We start from the raw sequence: 24,723 nt of genomic DNA on the forward strand, positions 1-24,723 counted from the left end.
GTATTAATTTATGAAGCTTCAAACACATTTTTTAGATAAGCTGAAATGATGCTTAACAAATCAGTTGACCAAATTAAGTAAATTTTATTAGGTACAAATTAGGTGCTCTCATGTGATAATTCCTGACAATAGCTTTTTAGATGCAGTTTTTGAAATTAAAAACTAAGTACATTTTACATTAATAAAAGAAACCCACTTTTAAATTAATAACTTTAAATTATTATCTAATTTTACTGTTTTATTTTGAAAGCTAAAAAAGCTTTTAATGCACACACTAGAAAGATCTCATACAGAGAACTAGGTTATACATTTTTTAATAAAGGATACTTGTAAATAAAAAAGCATTCTGCAAAAAAAAAAAAAAAAAAAAATCATATTTATGTAATGAAAGAGAGAATTTGAATAAAACTATTATTAAGGAGAATTCTTAGCACTTTTAGCTCACATTACAGTGCAAGTTAAAGGAAATGGTATTTCTTCAATAGTATGATCTAAGTGACATTGACTAGGAAATTTATTAACCAAACGCTACATATTTACAGAACTATCACCAGACTTAGCAAGGACTTAAGCAAAATATTTTTTAGGGACACTGGAAACATAATTCACTTATTTTTGCTAAATTCTTGTCTTATTTAATCAAACTGATTATTTGATTTCGTCTTACAGATTTTATTCCTAAATATGGACAACTAAAGTATTTTTAATATTATTTTCAAATTTAAAGTATAATTTTTATCACTGATTAATGATAATTACATTAAAATGTTTCTATATTCATTAATTTTATGATATATATATATAATGAATAAAAATCTGGAGGTGGTCTCTAGATTTTTACTTAACACATCTAGCTTTTAAGAAACACATCTAGGTGTTTGTATCTATCATTACAGTAGTAAACATAGTTTTCAAGCTTTGAATAACTAAAATAAAATTGTAAAAAAAAATCTGGATATTACTGGTGTGGGACCTATTACAGGGTATGGTACGTATGGGATCTTAGGTGAATGCCCCGCTTGCCTAAGTCATACTGAAAGGCAGGAGAGAGACTGTGAATAGACCCAAAAGAGTTGAGGGCCCAGTTAACATTATAAAATAAGGTTTTCTTTTTTTTATATATATAAAAACTATTTTCAAAGTAAAAAGCCATCAAAAATTCTATGCAATATGAAAATAAGATTTTTAAGGTCTTAAAAAAAGGTTCCACAAAATCTGTGTCCAGCCTTGTCTAATCCTTAATGGCATATTCATAAAATTTAGTCTAAACAGAACAATTCATGATTATTTTCCACATATTTGCTTTATAAAAATGTTTACAGATACAGTAGAGCGGCGATTATTCAAACGTCCAATTATCCGAATTAGTTTTTTTTTTTTTTTTTTAAAGTTTAGAATACTTTTTTAACTTATCAACAATTTTTCTAAATTTCTGAACCAGTAGATCTTCTGGATGAAGAGATGCCAGGTTATGAAGTAGAAGAAATAGGAGACTGGAGTTGAGACACTGAAAACGTCCCAGGATTTCAAATGATGAAATTGTGAATGAAATTCGGAACTCCACGGACGAAAAGGGAGAAGTAGGTGATCAAGTTCAAGATAGAGGACCTTTTCATATAGAAGAATACAATGCATTAGATATTACAATGAATTGGCTAGAACGTCAAAATGATGTTGATCCAGTTTAATTGATTTATTTAAAAAGAATAAGGGATATGGCTGCTCAAAAAAGAGCATCTTCTTTGAGACAAAAGTTTTTGCTGGATTTCTTTTGCAATGGAAAATACAGAAAAATGTGGCAAGATCAGTAATTGACAAAAAAATCATAAAAAGCTGAAATACGATATATGTAAAATTCAAAATGAAAAAAAAGTTTTTAAAAAAATTATCACAAACGGGTTGGTTGCTATGGCCTCCGGCCCCGCGCCAACCAACCAAACTCACCATAGTGATATTTTTCCTTCACTTGTTGCTGAGGGTGGCAACGGGTGACTGAGATGGGGCCATGTGTTTTAAAATGTAACCAAGTAGTGTGTTTTTTTTAGAAGGGAGATTTAAAAAACTATCTCCTATAATTGTATGATGTATAAATTGTGTTTTAACATTTTTAATAAAGTCTTATAACTGAAGCTTTTAAAAGTGTTATAAAATAAATAAATAATACAGTGTAACGTCCCATATCCGGACGTCCCTTTTCCGGAAGGGTCAATTTCCCGGACACTTTTTAACAATCAAAATAAACAAACATTTCTTCATCTTCCCCACTCTCTTCAAAAAAAAAAAAAAAGTATTTTGACAGGTTTTTTCCTTTCTTAGCTTCTAGTGATCTATGCATTAAACCCATAAATCAACAGAAAAGAGAACAGAAGATCTACCAAGACCGTACCGTTAGTAATGCTCCTCCTCTGGAATGCAGGAAAGGGGGGGGGGGAGATTTGTTTTCAAAAGAGCACAATTGAGTCCCCTCCCCCCTTCTTTCCTGTGCAGCTGGCTAATAAAAGAGGCATTTCCTGGAACCTTATTGATAAAGTGTTAGGGAAAGAAGTACTGTGAAAAAGGGTAAACACAGCAAACGTTAAAGTGGAGGGGGAATCCCCTTTAGTCACACAAGAAAAAATAAAGAGAACCCAATCAGCATGCCAGGCCTTTAGGCTTGATTGATAGCCAATGACAGGAGAGAAAATAAGAACTTGTCACTTCCCCCCCTTCAACTTGAATGACAAGTAAGAAGGAAATGAATTTTGCTTCTTCACCTACCCACCTTAATGAATGAATGACGAGAATTTCCCCATTTTGCTTGAAACGTTCTAGTTCAAAATGGCGGAGAGAGCAATTAATATTTTCATAACTGTAAATTTTTTTAGTTTCCTATATTTATTTTTATAACAGCAATAATTATTTTTTTTAAATATTTTGTTTTTGATTGATTAGATATCATTCTAATTCTAAAACATTATTGCCCGAAAAATAATGTTATTTAATTTCTGCTTTTTAGATTCAGATCATTTTAATCTCTGTTTACCTTGGGGGTCTATTATACGGAAAAATCGATTATCCGGACTTCGGAAAGTCCCGCCGATTCCGGATACGCGACTTTCCACTGTATTTGTATAAAATTGAAAAAATATAAATACAAAATTGAAAAAAAAAAAAAAACTTTTAAACAGAGTTATTTTAGATAGTACTACTATTCCTAAACCTGGAAAAAATGGGAAGGGAAGTTAGTGCATAAATAATAATCATTTAAGCTAGATTTCAAACAACTTTCCAATTATCCTAACTTTTCATTATCCGAACCATGTTTGGTCCCGGGCAGTTCGGATAATCGGCGCTCTACTGTAATTGTTTAAGAGAAAATAGAACTAAACCTCATAGTTTTAACTTTTAATTATTCATCTTCCCTTACAACATAAATAGCAAAATGTACAATCACCAATAGGAGAAAACGAATTCTCAAGACATCTAAAAAAAGTTACAATATTAAAGACAGCAACATACAATTGCATTTCTTAATGATTACAAGATAAATGAGCAGTGGTTTACATCACTGAAGATAAAATTCGAAACATGAAAGTAAAGGAAATAAAAATAAACAAAGTATGAATGATTTTTAATTAGTCTTTTTTCTTCACAACTTGATAGTTAGATACATTTTAATGGGGTATTGAGGTTATTTATGTGTTGTGATTGGTCGCACCATTTACAAACTTAAATAATAAATCTGTAAAGGCTTGCCAATAAGTTTGAGTTCGCTTTCTTCTGTGATGTTTGTTTTAAGTTTCTTGCAGTCTGCTCTCCGGGAGTTGCCAAGACATGGCATTTACTCTGCCAAAGATCATGATACGGATATCATTCTGTTTAATCTATTTTCTTTCCTGAATAGTTAAAAATATTTTCTTATCCTAAAAAAATTATTTTCCTTATACAGGAGTGTGCTTGCTATAAATTACAATAACCTTTTTCACACTTTGAGTTTATTTCTGATGAGTTGGTTTTCCTCTCTTTTATCTAGAAAATTAATTTTATTTTATCATGATACTTTGGGAATAAAGTTTTGTAATAGAACTTTCACAGATGTGTACCCCATCAAAATTTTTAAGAACACAACTGTCATTGATTTTTACAACATGAATAGAAAAATGCACTATCACCAGTAATCAGATCAAATATTTTTTCATCAATAAAATAAAACTTAATAATCATAAAATGATATCAACACAATCGAACTGTAGCAACAGTAATAATTAATCATCACAATAAAATTCCTTAATGATTTTGCCTTCGGCGTAGTGCTCTCTGTTTATCAAACCTAAGCTCCATTTCTTCTAATACTTTTGGAGTGTAACGGACAACAAGTTTAACTGTTCCTTGAGCAGCTTTTAACAATTCAACAGCTTTTTCATGATTTTCGCCTTCGACGCTTACCCCATTAACAGACAGTAACTGGTCACCTCTTTTTAAACCCCCATGTCGATCGGCAACCCCACCGGGAATAATTCTTGATATGTATATAGGAGAATTTTGCTCTCTTCCTCCCATTACATTAAATCCAAGACCTTCATCTGTTTTCGGTAATTCAACAACTCTAGGATGGGCGTGGCCCTCGCTTGCTGCAAAAGCGGCAACAGTAGCTTTTGCAGTAGCACTGGCTCGAATATCTGGACTCCCAGATATATCAACGGTTTCATAGACATGTTCATATACTTCCCTTACGGCAGTGCAGAAATCACTTTGTAGAACTTTTTGCAGAGCTGCTAATTTTTGATTTGGTAATTCACCACTCTTCTGAAGTTTTTCCAAAAGTTCAATCGCTCGTTTAACATCTCTCTCGAGGGTTAATGGTTCGGCTACAGAAGCCATTATATTTCCAAAAATGTTTCTATTAATAAATCTGGAACTTGAAATAGAAACGAGAAAATTTTGTGACAACAATCAAAATATTTTTGTTCTGTTCTTGTTACGGTTATGGTCAGGAGTGAATTGTACATTTCCTGGTTTCTTATTGGTTATTTAGCATCATGTGACTAAGTTTTATAGGAAGAATTTTAACCAGCTTATAAACATATTAATATATGATTATATTTGCTTACATAAATATAAAAAGTTTTATGTAAGTAAATAAAAAACAATGCAATTATTAATACTTAAATCTAAAAGTTCAAGTTTAAACCAACCAGAAAATAATTTAAGGACCATTTCAAATGCACGCAATTTACGCATCTCTAAACGTCACTGGCATAGAATGAGACAAACTGACGCAGTTGGATGGAGTTAATTGGTAAAATTTATTTTCGCATGAAAAAATTTACCAATCAAGTTCTCGTTTTTTCCGTTCATGATCAGAAATGCGTAAATTGCATGTCGTGAGAATGGTCCCTTATTCAGCTGCATTTGAGGGAGATGGATTAAACTGTTTAAACCATTTAAATTCGATGCAAAAACTGAAAATTGTCATAAGTCATTTTCATTACTTTTGTTTGTTATGTTACTATCACTTCGATTATTGCCGGTACATTAAAAATATTTCATAATGGCTGCGTCTGTTTTTGCTGGGAATTTCAACGTCAAAATACCAACTGTTGGTGATAAAGTTTACAAGGAGGAATGCATTATCTGCTTTCATACTCCGGTATAAAAAGTGCATGTTTTCTCCTCAGAAATATAAGCTACATAAATCTTTTTAAAAAAAATTAAGAAGAATTTTTTTTTATCTTAACGAAATTTGTATTAAAAGTACAATTAATGAATGTATAATGTACTACTGATATTTACAAATGTTTATTTAGTTCTTCGAAACGTTTTGCCTTATTGAGTAATAACTCTTTTAACTATCATTTTCTAACTCAATACATTTTTGCTAAACAGTTGCTGAATTCTAGAAATAATTGATAATACCTAAATATTTTTAAATAAAGCTAAGTCCGGCATATTATTTAAGTATCTGAATTTCTATCTCATAGGGAAAAAATTTTGTCTAAATATTTGCTCTTTATTTGGGCTCTTTTAAAAACCAAGAATCAATCTCAGAGATTATATACTATCCATTGCAAGAATCTTTATCATTCTAAGCATTTGATTATGATTACAGAATTACTGCTTTCTTTGCTTATGATGAATGTTTAATTTCTACATTATCATTATAGTGTGTAATTGAATTCAAAGATTTTTGTGAATTAATTAGATTTTTCTTAGTTGCAATAATTTATGGGTCATAACTGTGTGTATTACCTCATTTGTAACATAAGATTTTTGCACAAAACTTACCTCGTATGAAAACAGTAAGATTTCTGTTTAGTTCAGTGATGATCATCTGTTTCATAGATCTATTCCAAAATTATCACCCTTTATGACAACTTCTGGGTGAACGACTAAAAAAAAAAAAAAACGTAGTTTTGGACCAACTATGATATAACTTGTAGACATTCCCGGTCAAACATCTACATATTTTTTAAACTCATTTTTGTAGGTTTAAATTCCTTTGGGGCCTTGGCAATTGTAGTTTGTTCAAACAGGTACCAATATGGAAATATTCTAAATTTCTGCAATTATAATAAATAAAATTAAACAGCTAGATTGTAGCATTTAAAAAGAATTCTTTTCATGATTGCTTCAGTCATATCTCACCTATCTTGAATTATATTTCTAAATAAATTAATAAGTAACAAATCTATATTTTTTGTTTGAGTCTGTTCGTTAAAAATTTTCGAGGCAGAAAAATTTGAATTTTTCTTTTTACCTTATATCATTTTACATAATGAAAAAAAAGGAATATATATTATATACATATTTTTATTACGTTCCCTTACCTTTGTATTATTTTAAAAAAATTGTTATTTGTTTGTAATCAGACAATGCTTGTGGGAAGATTTCAATTTGGCATCCGTGCCAAAATAATCACCTAAGTCACGGAAACTTCCGTCAGTTGGCACAGGATAAATTAAATGGATTTACGGAATGGGGAAAACTGGAAATGTAAAATTATTATCTATCCTAGGGACGAAAATTACGGCGGAAAGTTCAGTACCTGAAAAGCTTTGGGAAGGCAGAAAAATATGTTTTTCTAAATAATGGGTCATTAAAGTAAACAAAGATCAAAACATGCATTATTTAAAAAGTGATAATTTATATCAACTGCTGTTGTTAATGATTAAATGGCATTTATTTAACTGTACAATGTTTTTGTTATTATGATTATCACCTAACAAAAAAAACCAGGCAGAGCAGATTTTTTGTTTCATAAATAAAGGTAGTTTTTTTTAAATCTTTTTTTATCATGTAATCTGAAGAATTCACTGAGCAGATATTATAGAAAAAAGAGGTCAAAGAATAATTAAAAACAAGTTTATTATTTAATTAAAACATTTCTAATTTTAACCAAAATAAAGCTTGTCTGCTGGTGTTTCAATCAAACTATTAATATTAGTAGCTTATTCCTATTACCAAAGTTGGTTTTTCTTTTTCTGTAACTGATTTTGTCTTTTCTACAGATTTTTAGATTTTCTAATTAAAGCAGTTTAGGTGATTATTTATTCTAAATGCATCAAGAGAAAATGAAAATAAAAACATTTTTTTTCCTTATACATAAGATTCAGTAATGAATTCCGGTTTAAAAGAAAGGGAATTTGTTTTAAGTAAGAAAATAAAGTGTTATAATTGTGGGCAGTGTTCTCATTAAGAGTTTTTTGAATAGCTGCTCTTTCATAAAAATAAACTTTGCCTTTTTGCAACAATAAACTGCCATCCCTTAAAAACACTGCCTTTTTATTCATATTCCATTTTTAAAAAAAAATTTATTCGCTGTTTGAATAATAGTGGTGAAATTAAAAATTAAACTGGTAATAAAATCAGTGGTAAAATTATCTGTGTTAATAGGTTTAATTCTGATTACTGTTACATATATTTATTTTGTTAGGATTGTTCTCAACTGGTTTAATTTTTTTAGATTCTCTTACTGGTTTAATTTTTTTAGATTAAGTTTCTCTTTTTTTTTGGAAGTATATTAATTAATTTTTTAAGTGATTTTAGATTTTAAAATTATTTTTTAAATAAATACCCTTTTGAAAGAATGCCTTATTAAATGTTCATTTTCTCATAATTTTTAGTTTAAATTATAGAAAAAAGTTTTCAAGTTGCCTATGCATAAATTTTTCTTCTTCAATAAGTCGTAGTAAGCAATAATCAACTTTCGAACTAAAAATAATGAAGGCGGAAGTTCAAGGTTTGTTTGTTTTTACGTTACGTACGAAAACACCATTCATTACCTCAAAACTGCTAGTATCTATGTAACCACAAGTAGTTAGGTAACAATAATAGTGGCATAGCTGCCAACTCTACTGGATTTCGCAAGTTTCTCCTGGTCTACAGGTTTAATAAAAATTCACCTGGTTTTTGTGCATTTTAGAAAAATCCCTAAAGTATCCTTAAAGGGTCCATATTGAAATAGAATCTTTGTGTAGACTATTGCTTGCTTGAATATTTAAATATGTGTCACTAATACATAGTGAAGCAAGCCTCATTTATAAAATTCAGCTAACTATCTTTGAGGAATTAAATGCCTATTACTATTCAAAATTATGAATAGACATAATATATAACATTTCAAGTTTATTTAATGTGAAATCATAACTGGAAAATATTGCAGTTTTTCTATTTCAATGACTATAAAATTTCCTATGTGTAATATATTTTGCAGCAATTATCATGAAATTTATATTTCGTAAAATCTACTGGATTTTTTCCTATGTAGTTGGCAGCTATGTAGTGGCAAAGGTTTTATGACCTTCTGTGGCCATTGTTTCTAAAATGAATTTTCGTATCAATGTGTTTTTTTTAAAAATTATATGATTCAAATTATGATTTTAATTACTTGATATAAATCAGTTTCCATGTAATTAATCTATATTTTTAAGGTATATAGATATTTTAATAACTCTTGTTCTCAAAATGATTCCATTTTCTAAATTATTTTATGGTCATAGCTGTATATAAAATTTGTAATTCTACAAATGAGCGATGATATCAGTCAAGTAATAGCAACTGTTACTCATATAAAAAGCTTAATTTTGAAAGCTTCTCTTTCTAAGAGATGCAACTAGCAGCTTAGCACACATTATGTAATCATGTTTTTTTCATCAGTATCATTTAATTAAAAAGATATTTAATTTTCACTGCATTTGGTTTTTAAATGTTAGTTAATTATTTAGGAAAATGTTAATTTAATATTTTTTAAATATTCAAAGCAGTTGTATTGCATAATATATAGATTTGATACAGAGGCCTCACTTAATTTGCATGTAATACAAATTCTTCAAAATTTCTTATGTTCTGTTCATATTTTTCTAGGAATCTGAAAATGGTCTATATGTTTGTATGAACACTCTCCTTGGCTTTTGTAAAAAGCATGTGGAATTTTACTATTCTCTTACTGGAAATGCCTTATTCCTTCACCTTCTTCGTTTCAAAAAAGAGGTATTTAAGTGTTAGGTTTATCAAAAAATAACTTGATCAGATTAGTTGCTTTATTTTAAGTTTAAAAATAATTTTGCAATGCTAAGAAATATACAATCCTTTTTCTTTTCTTTTGCTAAATTCATTTTATAAAAGAAATTTTTTTGTTTGTTAATGGTAAAAATATAGTATGGTTTTATATTAAAGTGATTACTAACAAGTCACTTTTTTAAACACTAATCTGTCAATTTTAGCAAGCGTTGTCATTGAAATTAAAAAGTAAAGAAAATGTGATTAGAAAAAGATTTATTTGCTGTTGTCGTAAAAACGCAGATATTAATATAAAAGTAAATGTCTGAGACTTTTTAAAGTGTGAGTAACAAGGATAAATGCAGATATCTAATGTTTTTCCTATTTTTGAAAATTTAGATTACAATTTTTGTATTGTGAATCATATTGTGTGTTTATTTGAAAATCACATGCTTATTTTGTTAAGAAATATGCTTTTTAAGAAATAAATTAAGTTAATTTTCCGAAATTTTTTACTTTACAGATAATTTAATAAAAAAGGCATTTTTAGTTCTGAATTTATAAATGTTTTTTTTAAAAATGTCTAAAAAAAATTCTATCAAGTGTGTTAATTACTAAATTAATGATCTTATATTTAAAGTTTACTAAATGAACAATCTGTTTCATATTTAGGATAATGTTTTTTATTTATTATTCCATTATATAATTTTGGTTATTATGAATTTTTTCATTACTTCATTGATTATCTTTTTATTACAATAAAATGTACACTTGAAATTGTCTATCGCAAGATATTATTTCACATTATTCCTCTTAGATGCTACTAATTGAAGAGCTCACTGAAAAACCCCATTGAGTGACATTTTAAAGGATTTATATTTTTGAAAGAATCTAGTTTTAAGAAAAAAGATAATAATTGATTGTGACTATAAAATATTTATCTGCTCTGTCAAATATTTAAATCGTTCAGTAATAATTCAAATAAAGATGTTTGAAAAACAACCCCACCTTTTTTTGTTGCAGTTTTTTTAAATTTATTTTTTACTTAACCTGTTTTTTCAGGAGAGAATTTTTTTTCCAAATTTGTTACTTTTTTGGATATTTCTAGAAATAATTCCGTATTTGAAGGGTTTTTTATCTGCATAGTTTTAAAAACATGTTTGTCTTATTTATTGCAAAAATAACAATTTTTTTAATAATGTTTTAAAATTGTTTCTCCTCATACAATATTCTATTGTGTGCGTTTCATTATTATTTTTCGTGTGTGTGCTATAAATTTATCAAGCTTTTTATAAATCTATTTTCAGATTGAAGAAAAGTCTGTTCCAGAAAGTGCTCCTACCAAATTAGCAATAGGTATTTATTTTTTTTCATCTTAATTTTTGTTTGTTAAATGTTTTAATAATTGACCCACTATTATAGTAATCTTAGTTTATTCATATTAATTCTTAGGTAAAACAGTTTCATAGATAATTTTTCTTTTTTCTGAAAGAAATTTTATTTTTAAAGTTAATATTAAAAATTAAAGTATCCTTTAATTTGCATGTGTTCTATAAAGTATTTATTAACACTCATAATTGGCCTGGTTTATTTTATTAGGCCTTGAAGGTGGATTTGATGTTAGTGGGAAAAAATACGAATATGAAGATCATAACAGCGTTGCCATTTTGCCACAGTTCCAAATTTTTCCTCTTCCCTGTGCAGATCTACCAGAATCAGTAAGTAAAATGAAGTGAGGATGAGTTTTATTTGCTGTGTTTAATTTAATTGAAAAACAAAGTCGCTTTCATTATTTTCTTACTTAGTTTTTATTAAAATTAATTTTGTAATATAATTTTCAATGCAGCTCTGTCTGAAAAGTATTTCTATATGGATTTAGAATTTTAATTAATAATCTCCTTTATCATCTTAACATATTAAGTGTCAATGAATATTCTATCAGTGTAAGACTGAACCAACAGTCAGAGAAAATAGGTTTGACTAGTCATTCTTTTGGTTCCATATAAATAAAATTTGTATTTACAAATATGGATAGATAATCCTAACAAATTTCTGAAACTCAATTCTATGTTTATTCTGTAATTGAAAATCATATTCTATGAAACATAATATAAGCAGGTATCCGCGCATCTGGAAAGTTGTGAAAAATCATGGAAAGTCATGAATTTTGGTATTGAACAAAATTTGTCATGATTGTAACTTTTTTTGAAGAAAAAGTCATGGAAAGTCATGAATTTAGGTCGCCAAAAAATCTAATTATTAAACTGGAATTTACCCCTCCCCCAATTTCTTGGTGTTCCAAATATCTGAATTTGTAATAAACTACCCACTCATAGTCATATTTTTTTTAAAAATATAAAATGTTTTTATCATGTTCTTTAAAAATTGTGTTCTTTCAAAAAATGAAGGAGAAAAAAACGTCATTTTTAGAGCAAATTATCTTTTAAACTTCTGTGATTTCAGAATTTTTAGTATTTATTTTTTTATTTTATCAGTTTTAAATTCTAGCTGAAGCAAGCCAGTGATTGGCGAATTATTTTTATCCTGAAATGAGAACAGAAAAATCAGTATTTCTTTCCTTTCCCTTGAACAAGAAAAGTATCTTTAGAATATAATTCTGTGGAAAAAAGAAAAAAAAAATACTTTTGAGCTATTTTATTTAGAATCTTTATTTTCTCTGTTTTTTTAAATTAAAAATTTATAAATATGAAGATGCAGAGTATAACAGTTTTGGTTACACCTATAATTTCAATTAATGTTATTATGATGCTTTTTTAAATTTACTGTTGTGTTTTTGTCGGAGAAAATAGTATCTTTGTCAAGTCATGAAAAATTCTTGGAATTAGTCATGAAAAGTCATGAATTTGAAAATCTAAAATGTAGCAGATACCTTGTATAAGTTTTATACAATAAAGATATAAAGTGAATAAAGTCTTAGGTAATGAGTTATGAAACAAATTTATAAAAGGCATTATGCTATAATAGAGCTTAATACAAGCTTAAAATCGGTATTTCAAAGACCAGTATCCTCCTATTTTTGGAGGTTTGGCAAAGCATTTTTTCTTGTTATAGACAATGGAAAAATTTCTAAAACTTAACAGAATTTTGTAATTAATATATAATATTAAGAATTAACCAAATGTCTCTCCTCTCATGTATCTATCTTATGTGTAGTGGTGATTAAAATTCCTTTCCTTTTGGTTTATTGAAATATTAATATTTTGCCTAAATTTTTCTTGAATTAATAGATTTTTGTATTAACTGAAGTTATTTTATAGTACTTTTCATATAGTACTTTTTTCTTTCTATTTTTTTAACTATATACCAGTTCTATATTTACTAAATTTAATATTTGGCTCTTTACACTATTGAACTTTCAATCAACTATATGAGGTTCAAATTAGAGCCAGATTGTGTTTCCTTAGAATAAACCAGTTTTTCTTTGTGTTATTAATTTCATAAATGCCTGTAGGAAGGAAAGTATTAAAACAAATTTACTGTATTATTAAAGTATTAATTCTCAGTTCAGAAATTAAGTAAGAAATAAGAAGCTTATTCATGCTCAGGTTGAATGTTTCATCTAATTTATTTTCTAGGTTCAATTTAGTATCAGTGCTATTCTTAACACAGATGCTGCTAGCGTTCAAGAGGAGGCTGATGCTATGGCTGGGACTTGGGATGGAATGCAGAGAGAAACCACTAAGTACAAACTTTTATATTTTATAATAACATTGTGTACTTATTAAATTGCTCTTTTATATTGGAATATATATTTTGCTCCTTGCAAGTCTGACAGAAGCAGTAAGAGGCACAGCAAAAGAAAAATGTTGTGTAGGAATTAGGTTTTTTTTTCTTCAACCTAAGTAGATGAAATTGGAAGAACTCTTCTTAAAACATGAATTATCTGAATTTTTATTTTATAAACGTCTCTGAACAGCCAATCCAATTTTTAGACTAACAATGCTCAACTCTTTAGTCTTGTAATTTTGAGCCTAATCCGGAAGGGTCCTCTTGGATCAAATATCAGAAGAAATTTTTTCTTTTCATGGAGGACTTTTTAATGGCATTAACCCGCACTTGCATTACAGGGAGAGGAAGGCCACGAAAACATACCACGGTTAGTAAGGGGACTAACCCATATGTCTACTAACTGTGGATATTTTACCTCAGCACTGTGGTCGGTGCAAGCCGGATTATATAAAATATTAAAGCAATTCTTTTGAATCTTAGTCTAGTTAATTGTTAAATTGACTTTATAAGCTAGTAATTTGATTATGCCTGACATTAAGAACTAAGATACGGTCAAAAAATTTCGAAACAGATTCAATGCTATTAAAAGAATTATAAAGAAAATTTAACCTGTTGAGGAAGATCGCAATAAAATAATTTTTTTTAAGAATAACTATCAAAATTAAATATTCTGTGTGAAATTATTTGCTATGTATTAAGAGTATCTGCAGTAAACTTAAAAAAAAAAAGTAATAACTAATAGTATGCAGAAATTATCCAATATCAGAGCAATTTTTGCTTAGGAATGTGGACAGTATAAATCGTATTTAAAAATAATTTTTAATAAAAGCTTCATAATTAAACTGATATAAGTAATTTAGAGATACAGTAGAGCGCCGATTATCCGAACTGCTCGGGACCGAACATGGTTCAGATAATTGGAAAACTGTTTAAAATCTAGTGTACATGATTATTATTTATGCACTAACTTCCCTTCGCACCTTTTGTAGGCTTAGGACTGGTAGTACTATCTAAAATAGCTTTGGCGTGCTTAAAAGTTTTTTTTCCTTCAATTTTTAATTAACTTTTTTTAAAACTTTTTTTCATTTTGAATTACTTTTATCATATTTCAGTTTTTTATAATTTTTTTTGTCTATTACTGATTTTACCACATTTTTCATTATTTTCCATTGCAAAAGAAATCCAGCAAAGATTTCGATTCAAAGAAGATGCATTTTTTTTTAACAGCCATATATCCCTTATTCTTTTTAAATAAATCAACTGAACTGGATCAACATCATTTTGACGTTCTAGCCAATTCATTGCAATATCTAATGAATTGCATGCTTATATATGAGAAGGTCCACTATCTTGAACTTGATCACCTACTTCTTCCTCTTTGTCTTTGGAGTTCAGATTTTCATTCAAAATTTCAGCAACAATTTCATCATTTTCATCCGAAAGATCTACTGGTTCAGAAACTTCAGTTTTTCTGTTAAGAATTTTATTCCAAGATTTATTATTCCAAGCACTGTAATCACTAATCATTAACCATAAGTGACAACTACCCATTCCCCAATTATAAAACTACAGCACTTATCTATTCATAAAGTCCTTCTGCATTCCAACCATTGTATACCATCAAAATGAAGCTCGCATTCTTGGAAGAAAATGTTCAGTTGTAAAGGGGTAGGTAGGTTTAACTGTATCACCATACATGTGGCTAAGAAAACTGCTAAAACGGTTGTAAATTAAATATGGTCTTCGGATGTCGGGAATATTATTTATTCTTCTTAATTTAGAAAAATTTTCAAGAGGTTAAAAAGTATTCTAAACTTTAAAAAAAAAAAAAAAAAACTAATTCAGACATAGTTTGTATAATTGGACGTTCGGATAATAAGGGTTCGGACAATCGGCGCTCTACTGTACTTATTTTTTAAAAATAAGTAAACTGAAAAAAAACTTAACTTTTTTGTACTACATTGAATTTTATCCATTTTATTGCTCATTTTTAGTTGTTTCTTTTTCTTTTTTCCAATTTCTTTCAGTGTCCTAGAAGAAATCTAAACCCCAATGCATAGGGAATCAGAATTTTTTTCTTTGTTAAATTCATTTGAAATTCATAATATCAGTTCATTTTATTTCACAGATGTAAGAAATGGCGTTTGTATTTATGCAATTTTAAAATCCAATGTCTTGATTCGTATTCATGCAGTTGTAATATCAAACAGCTATTTTCATATTTATACGTGATTTAAAAATTACTCATTAGGATTCGTACTCACGCAATCTTAAAAATATACATAGTGATTCGTATTTACACAATTTTAAAATTCCTTATCGCAATTTGTACTGTCGCTTTTTCAAAATCCAATATATCGATTCGTATTCATACGATTTTAAATTCCAAGATCGCCACTCATATTTGCATGATTTTAATATCCATTTTTGCAATTCTTTTAAGAAGCAAATTTTTTCTTTAATTAGTTACTATAAAGGTGTAATATTCATTATTAGTAGGTAATTTATTTATAAATGTAGTTCAAAAAATTGTGTTAAATATGATTGGTATAAACAACAACTAAATCAATAATAAAGATTTTTCCGTGTTTCTGCTTTGAAAAATTAATTGCACGAGCATGTTGTTAAAAGGTTTAAGGGATTCGCTGACATCGCTTAATATGTGAAATGTGCGTAAAAATTAAAGTGAGAAATACCATCTCAAAGTAACTAAAATACAGATCAATAATCAAAAAAATTTTTTCAATGCAACATAAATTATTTTAGGCATACTAATTTAGTTCAACTTGATAATGGAGTAAAGATTCCACCCAAAGACTGGCAATGTCAAGTATGTGGCCTCAAAGAAAATCTGTGGCTTAATCTTACTGATGGTGCTATTCATTGTGGGAGAAAGTATTTCAATGGTCAAGGAGGAAATAATCATGCTATAGAACATTATGAAAAAACGAAATATCCATTAGTTGTTAAACTAGGAACTATAACTTCTGAAGCATCAGGTATATTATGCATGGAATATTTTTAACTGTTAGTTTCAATATTTGTCCTTTTAAGCTTTATAAAATATTTGCATATTATCATGACACAAGATGCTTTTTATTTTTTGTTCAAAAAAATGTTAATATACTTCATTGTATGAACTATATAGATCATTATTTTGTTAAAATTGCTTATTAGTTTGAAGATTTGATATGATGTAACGTGCAAAATATAAAAAAATAGCACCTTAATAATTTTTAACCTTGTGATTAGCTTTTCACTTACTAAAGTATAATTTTTGTAGTTTGATTTTAAATATTCTAATTAATTTATGTAGACAATATTTGAAGCTCCGGAATCAAATACAAAGAACATTTCTTGAAATAAAATTTTTTTCCCACTGAATTTGGATTTTTGACTCAAAATATGGGTGCCCGGAATCGTTTAGTAAAACCACAAAAATTAAGACTGCATTGAAAATAGAAGAGCCGTACCAAAAAACGAAGATAGAACACAGCAGCTATTTATTTTTAATTTCTTTGTTCTGACAGCTTATTAACAAATGATTTGATTACATAGTATCGGCATCTATCGATCATTTTGATTAAGAGGTGTTCTTGACATTGGGGAATAGGAACAACCCGTTAACTATGGTGCTAATAGTTTAGTGTAAAGAGCGGTTGATTGTTTGAACTCCATGATACTAATTTGCTGTTTTGTATATTTCTCCATATTTCTAGAACAATTTAGACTAATGAAAAGAAGAAAATGCTTACAATTGCGAAACTAACTTATTAACATATAATTCCATAAAGTGATAGAAATTCATAAAATTTAATTGCTAATTTGTGGATTATTTATTAAAAAGTATTATAGTTCATATGCATTGTCACTGGTTCTTTTACTTGTTCCTTTCAGGTTTTTCTTTAAAAAATTTTAATAATATGAATGTAAACGAAAAATTACTATGCAACGCTTGTTTAATGTTCGCGATTATAATTAGGGCTGCAAGTTTGTCGCGGGAAAAAAGACCCCAAATTCGCGGAGAAATCGTGGGAAATTTTGAAAATTACACAAATTCTAAACATAAAAAAATTTATTATATAAATGATGCAAAAGACAGAAATTGCGCAAATAATAAAAAAAAGGCTTAAAAATACACAACAAAAGTATTTCTTTGAATTTCAAGCAATATTAATACTTTTATTTAAATGAACAGAATTTTGGTACAACATATTGTACATTGTCAGATTATTCTCATTTATCCTTCGTCTTTCATCACTTAATGCATTTTTATACTTAGAAAACGATCTTTCTGCATCAACGCCACTTTAGCCAATTTTGGAGTGTTCGATCTTAAAAATCGATCAATTTTCCTTCACCAAAGCGCAATTCCTTGACCGTTGCTTTGTAAGAAGTAATTGCTGTGAAAACTCAAACATTCTACATTCAAACTACTAGTTACAAGTCCCTACTAACTACTAGTCCCCCCCCCTCTTCATCTAAAAAACTGATCCATATTTAAGAAATCACAAGAAGCCGCTGAGGAAAAATTAACTGGATATGTAGAAAGGCAGTAGAAATTTCATTGCCCAGTGCAAAAACATGTATAACAATTTTTCTGTCAAAGATTTGATTTATAACATTTTCCTTCTTTTGTGATTCCAATTTCTTTTGTACTCCTACTGACTTCAGGAAGGTAATTACCCTCCCTAAGTGTAAAAAGACCACCTTAGTTGACAAGATTGTGATTATCTCTTATCTCTGAACTATTTTCATGTCATTTTGCTATTGATTCACTCCCCAAAATATCTAATCAATTTTACATGTTCAATTTAAGGTTCAGGAAAATAAAAAATTCTGTTTAATAAAAATAATAAATAAAAAATGAAAAAAGAAATCAAATTTTAAGCAATTTTTGCGCAAGTCAAGACATATTGAGAAATTTGCGGATTTTAGGAAAAAAAGATGACAATTTCGCGGAGATTCGCGCCGCGACAAACCTGCAGCCCTAATTATAATTAAATATTCTATTTTGTGACAATAACTCGGACCAAACACGAAACTGAAACTTAAAAAACATTAGAACGTCATTTTACATCTATTGCTGGTTATGGGAAACACTAATCATTACTTTAAGGCAATCCTGTTGTCAAATTTTAGTGGTCCTAGAGCAGTGAACCTCCATTGATTTTAAACCCTGATTTTATATATATATTTAAAATTTATTTTTTAATTTAGTACTAGTCAAAAATTGTATTGGGGGGTATACATTTTTTTATTTCTTTTTAAACTATGTAATTTTCAATGCCAAAATGTGAAATTTAAACAAAACTGGCTAAACACTTTCTAGATAATTTTAAAAAATGTCATTTTTCTAAATACTTATTTTTGAAAAATTATTTAATTGATTTCATTTAGTTTTTGAATCATAGTATAATTAAGGTTAAATTCTAGAGCAATTAAGATTTGCCTCTTGGTGGGAGAAAATCCAATCACTAGATCAAAAGTTATAAAAGTCTTCTGTTTTTTTGCATTGTGCATCAATGGTTTAAAATTATGTTAATCATAGTTTTTTCAACTAAAAAAAGTAACAAATAATTTTAAAAAAAACTCAGTGTTAAGTATTTTTGATATCCATTTTTATTCAAAAAATTCAGTTATTTTACCACAAATAGCACTTGTGTACAAACTTTTTTAAATGATTATTTTTATAAATATGTTTCATAGATAATAATATTTTATTTCAGTGACATTCATTCATAAGCTTTCAGTAACATTCATTCTTGAGCATAAGTTTATTTCTTTTTTTTCATTTTGCAATTTATTTTTAACAGATGTTTATTCCTATGATGAAGATAATATGGTGATTGATCCAAATCTGCCGCAACATTTAGCACATTTTGGAATTAATATTAAAGATCTACAAAAGGTAAAATTTTAAATTGCCTTTCCAAAATTGGAAACTCAAAATATTATTTTATGTCTTTATTTCTAAATTTACTTTATCTTTCTTATCCAAAATCTTATTTTAAAATATTAAGATATATACTTTTTATCATAGCCTTTTATGTTTTTTAAATTGAAGTTACTCAGAAAAACATGTAATAAATTACTACACTTTTTTCAAAATGGGCTTTTTCATTATTATCATATTTTCTAAAATGATTATATATATTTTATTTTTGTTAATTTTTTCTGTTTCTGATCCATCGTTATTGCGAATAAGCACTGAAATATTTTTAAATGTTAAAGTTTAATTATATTTTTCATATGCATTTTCTTTATTAAAATTTGCATATCATTTGTATCTGTTATGCATTGTAAAAATGCTGTATCTCCATATCTTTAATTTTTTCTTCTTCTTAATAGTGACAACATATTATAGTTATTTTTATACATTGTACAACACAAATTAATTCAAAGACTTTTACCTAGACTGATAAATCTATGGTGGAGTTAGAAATTGATTTGAACCAGCGTATTGGTGAATGGGCAGTAATACAAGAGGAAGGAACAAAATTAGTACCATTGTATGGGCCAGGTTATACTGGATTGGAAAACTTGGGCAATTCATGTTATTTGAATTCGGTAATGCAAGTTGTTTTCAACATTCCTGACTTCCTAGAATGGTTAGTACTGTTTCTTTATGAAAATGAAATAAGAGAAGTGTGTTTAAATTATTTTCACAACATGCTAAAGTTTAGTAATCAAAAATATTAAATTTAAATTAAAGGCAATTGACTTGGTAATAAAATACTATTCTCTTAGTAGAGCCTATAGAGCACAAAGGGAGAAAATATGCATGTATTTTTTGTAAATAGTGTACAAAAAGTAATTATGTATTAAAAATGCACCAAAATATATTACTGATATTGAAAAAATCATTACAATGAATTTTCTCAGGGACGACCACTTCCACAGTAAAATGGTCCTTAATGGAGGTTCAAAAAAATTGTTCAAAATGTTATTGAAGGTACAGGATTTTTCACAAGCAATTTTAGTTTTAGTGAGTGCCATTTTCTTGGTGCGGAATTACCACTTGTGTTGGTGTCATGAAAACGGGATCAATGAATAAAATTTAGTGTCGATGAAAATGACACCTACTGATACAGTTATGTGTAAAGCAAATTTATTAATTATGAATGATGGAACTATTATTAATAAACAATTATGTTTTTTGTCCAAGTTCGTATTTAGTTTTACAACATAAAAATTAGTTTATGTTAAAAAATAAGAAAAAATGATTTTTAAATAACTTTTTTTCTAATTTAGCCTCTAACTCTAAAAGTAAACCATTGATAGTGTCGTGCACTCTGCCTGGAACATAAGAATTTTCTATTTCTTTAAGAGATCCTTAAAAAGAGCTCTCTAAATAAGAGCCACTTACAATTATTTTGCATACATTTGAATCTTCTTATTTGTCTTGTTAATATTTTTGTTTTCATATTTTTTCGTGTTTCCTTATTTGATTTTTCCCGCATTTGGTGTGGAGGTTCGCCCGATCACTCGAAGTGGTTTTGATGGTCTGTCCTAAAGGTTTTTTCTCACGCAAAGTCTATGAAAATAATTTTGTGCCTCCAAAAGTGGCCGTAAGTAAAGGAGGTTGCTACACAGAGTACTTGTACATTCAGTTATGTACGTTCAGTTGCACAGAACACTGTACTTGTTTCTTTTAAAAGAAAAAAAAAGAATTAAAAAAAATGAATTTTCTCAATATTTATTAAAAAAGTAAAGTATTAAAGAAAGGTTTTTGCGAAAAATTTCATAAATTTTGTTTGATATTTTTTCTAATATATTACTTTATTAATTGTCAAGTATATTTTTTCGCTGTAAAATAAGTATAAATAAGAAAATATGTGCTATACGGAGCAAGAACAAAAAGGAAACAAATTAATTTTGGCAATACCACACTCAAATTACTACACTATAATATATTAAAAGCTAAAACTAAGAATGATTTAAAAAATCAACACAATTTTTATTACTAAGATCATGAAACTCACTTAAACAAAACTTAATTAAATAATTTGATTATTGCCATTTTTATTTGTTTTTGATATTTAAAAAGTATTTGATTTTAATTTTCTCTAATTGTTTCTAGCTATTATAAGAATTGTGAAGAAATATTTGCTGAGTCTCTTCTTGATGCACCAAAGAATTTTAATGTTCAGATGTAAGTATGTATTTGTGATGGATGTCAAACTTGTATTTTTTATTTTTACATTGGCTTGTTTTACTTTACTAGTTTATTACAAAACAAGTTTCTTTTAAAGAAATAATTACTGATAGTTATATTAATAGATAATTGTTCTGGTTTTTTCAGGGCTAAGCTTGCATATGGTTTATTAAGTGGAGAATATTCCAAACCTCCTGAAAGAAAAACGGATGATCCTCAAGAGGCAGTTGTGGTATAAAAACTATTTTTCATAGTTATATACTTTTTCTTTAAAGACTTTGTGAAATTTACACAATATTTTGGTCTGCAAATTATTGTTGCTGCTGTAGAATCTTGATTTTAACATTTTCTAGTGTGTGATGTTCATAGCATTGTCAGGTCCTAATACAAGTGATTTTACTCAGTTCTTTAATGCAAATTGTTCTGGTAAAAATGGTACCTTTAAGAAAAGTGTACAAAAAAATCGTTATTTTTGCAAAAATCGCAGTTATACTGGTAAAATCCACACCTCCCCAGAAAGAATAAAAATAAACTATATCTATAAATTTTTATTAAATGTAATTCCCAAAATTTTAAAAGTCACACGTGGTGATTCATATTCAGGTGATTTAAAAGTCACATGTGGTGATTCCTATTCATAAGGTTTAAAAACTGCACAGCAAAATTCATATGCATGCAGTTTAAATATTGCATATCATGGAAACGAAAAGTTTGCTATGAATTCCAAAAACTGATGAAGTTAATAATCCTAACCGTATTACTGCTCACTTCAACAGCTTCTGTAGAAACAATTTGGTATGTTCTAAATTGATTAGAAGTCATTCTTAAAAATATTCATTTAATTACGTAAGAGCTCTCAGATAATTAATTACATCAAATTATCCCAATATTTAAGAATTTCGCTAATCAGAGGATAATTATTTAGAAATTTTTTGAACCATTTTCTACCTGATGAACCATTTCATTATTAATATTTTTTTAAAAATAATGTTTTTTTTATTGTTTTTTTTTATATTTTAAGGACATTTGTCACTGAAAATTATGAAATGCTAAAAGTTTTTTTTAAAAAATAAAATGTTGCTAATGTTTTTACGAAAATGGGCATTAAGTTAAAACTCTTGGATTAGCCCCTGATTGCATAAAAGTTTCAATTGAATTAAAATTTTTCACTGTCTGGGTTTTTGTATCGATATACAAAGGGTTTCAGGCACCTAAAAAATCATAACTGGTCCTCTTTTTTTTTTAAGCCTAGAAATTTGGATTTTTTTCCGACTGCGGTCTCCTAGGAATTGTGATTTTTTCTTAACCCTGTTTGTGAATATATGTAACTGGGATTTGTGAATATATGATACTGTATGAAATCTGGAGGATGTCTACTTTTGTAGCGTATGGAAGTGCCAATCATTTTAAATGTTTGATGAAATACTTGCAAATCCTCATATGCTTATTCTGAGCTGGATTTGGTGAAAGTATTCTTGCACTCTTATGTATAGCGGCCCTTTGCAAATTATTCTCAATATCAGGCTTTGTTTTCCGTGTTCTGAAATCGAATCGAAAAAGCTCTATCATTTTTGCTGATCACGAAACATAGCCATTTTTTTTTCTCTCTAATATTCCTTTTAATTTATCGTTGGTGAAGCACCATCATTTTCATCACTGGCAAAATACCTTACTTGAGCTCTTTACTTATAGGTCAGTACCATAATCCTTGAACTTGACTTGGGGATCATTCACTAATAATGTATTTTCCTGTGGGTCACGAGAGCAATCAAGAATTACAAAGGCTTATCACCTCAAAATTTCCATCTCTCTTCTATTCACTTAATTTAATAAAGATAAGAATTTGTTGAGTTTTTAATTGTATGGTTTTTATCTGAGAGACCATTCCTACTTGAATATTTTTTTATTGTACTTTATTAATTTTTTTATAACTTTTAAAATTTTCAGTGCTCTTAGTTTGTTTCATGAAGAATTTCTATAATATTTAGAAGCAAGATTTTTAAAAAGTTTAAAGTGAGGGGCTTTCACTATTTAAATACATCAAAAAATCTTATGTTATTTAGATTTGTCATTCCAAAAAACTTTTAATTCATTCTTTATGATTTGATTCAAAAACAATTGAAATAAAGAAATTCAATTATCTCAGATTTATTAAATGTTATAAGTTTAGGGACCCTATACTAATCTACTTATGACAAAAATGTTTTGTTTCAATGCTCTTATTTACGAAATGATTAAAAGAAATTTTAATCATTTCATTAGAAAAATGTTGAACCAAGTAACAAATTTTTAATAAAAATTTATTTGGGGCCATTCAGTAATTTACATTTGTAATAGCAATTTATTAAAATTTGCTTAATTCTTTATATATCTCTACATTTGGTATGAACAATAACATTAATTTTGTTAATGTTTTGTTGAATATGCTTTTATAAATTACTTTTTCTTAAAACTAAGGAAATACACTTGAGAAACTTTTTAAATGATAGTTAAATTAACTATAATTTTGAATTAATTTTTTTACCTTATTAAATAATTATTAATTTAAAAAATATAATGTTCACTCAATATAATTTTTTAATAATTTTATGGTGGCAAATATAATCAAAAAAAGAGTTCTTTGTTAGAAGCTAGTTATTCTAGAATGATCACATGAAGTTTTTGAAAATTATTTTGCATTTTGTTAATGTATATATGAGGAACTTTCTGCAATAGGAAAAAAGTTTTTCTATTAGTACGCATATCCTAATTATGATATTTTTTAAAAAGCTAAAAAATATTTTTTGAGTGCTTAAAAGATGTTTATTTTTTGTTGAAAAGTTTGACTTCATTCTGTATTAAATAAAATGATTGTATTCTTGATCTAAAATATTTATTTTAATCTTAAAACAGTAATTTTTCAAATTAACATATCTATCTAATAATGATTTACAGGAACTTTTTGATTATTTTAAAATTCACAATTATATTTGACTGCTGCATGCAATAGGTTTCTACATATCTCTCATTTTATATAAGAATAACACAGTAATAGCATCTGAAATATTTTGTTAGAAACTGTGTTAAAGATGTTTTGAATTCTTATGCTTTCTTTATTCATGAGAATCTGTATCTGTTTGTAAAAATTATATTTTGCTTATGACCTGTTCCATTCCATTATAAGAGAGAGAATCTGGGTAATTTATCATACTGGTGAAAATTTTTTTTAAAATATGTATATTTTAAATTTATTGAAAGATGTAGCCTTTATTTCTATACCTGTTTTTATATTTAAGTTTAAAGGTATCAATTTATGAACTTTTTTAAATAAAAATTTAACTTTCATTATAAACATAAGA

General features: G+C 27.7%; 2 protein-coding genes across 2 annotated transcripts in view; one reads left to right on the forward strand and one right to left on the reverse strand.

Annotated features, from left to right (window-relative positions):
* Positions 1-3,369: 3,369 nt before the first annotated feature.
* veli (L27 and PDZ_signaling domain-containing protein veli) lies at positions 3,370-5,271 on the reverse strand. The gene has a single exon (XM_016051613.5). The coding sequence runs from the start codon at positions 4,858-4,860 to the stop codon at positions 4,267-4,269; it is 594 nt and encodes a 197-aa protein (XP_015907099.1). The 5' UTR covers positions 4,861-5,271; the 3' UTR covers positions 3,370-4,266.
* Positions 5,231-24,723, forward strand: part of Usp5 (ubiquitin specific protease 5) — a 37,592-nt gene continuing 18,099 nt past the window's right edge. Inside the window, exons 1-10 of the mRNA XM_087150363.1 lie at positions 5,231-5,629; positions 9,343-9,468; positions 10,785-10,833; positions 11,077-11,195; positions 13,074-13,180; positions 15,994-16,226; positions 19,044-19,138; positions 19,645-19,838; positions 21,311-21,382; positions 21,533-21,617. Of these exons, the coding sequence (XP_087006489.1) occupies positions 5,531-5,629; positions 9,343-9,468; positions 10,785-10,833; positions 11,077-11,195; positions 13,074-13,180; positions 15,994-16,226; positions 19,044-19,138; positions 19,645-19,838; positions 21,311-21,382; positions 21,533-21,617 (1,179 nt within the window). The 5' untranslated portion in view covers positions 5,231-5,530. The remainder of the gene's footprint in view (positions 5,630-9,342; positions 9,469-10,784; positions 10,834-11,076; positions 11,196-13,073; positions 13,181-15,993; positions 16,227-19,043; positions 19,139-19,644; positions 19,839-21,310; positions 21,383-21,532; positions 21,618-24,723) is intronic.

The sequence above is a fragment of the Parasteatoda tepidariorum genome, chromosome 8 (assembly GCF_982258835.1).
Source record: "Parasteatoda tepidariorum strain Cologne lab strain chromosome 8, Ptep-v5.0, whole genome shotgun sequence".
NCBI lineage: Eukaryota > Metazoa > Arthropoda > Arachnida > Araneae > Theridiidae > Parasteatoda > Parasteatoda tepidariorum.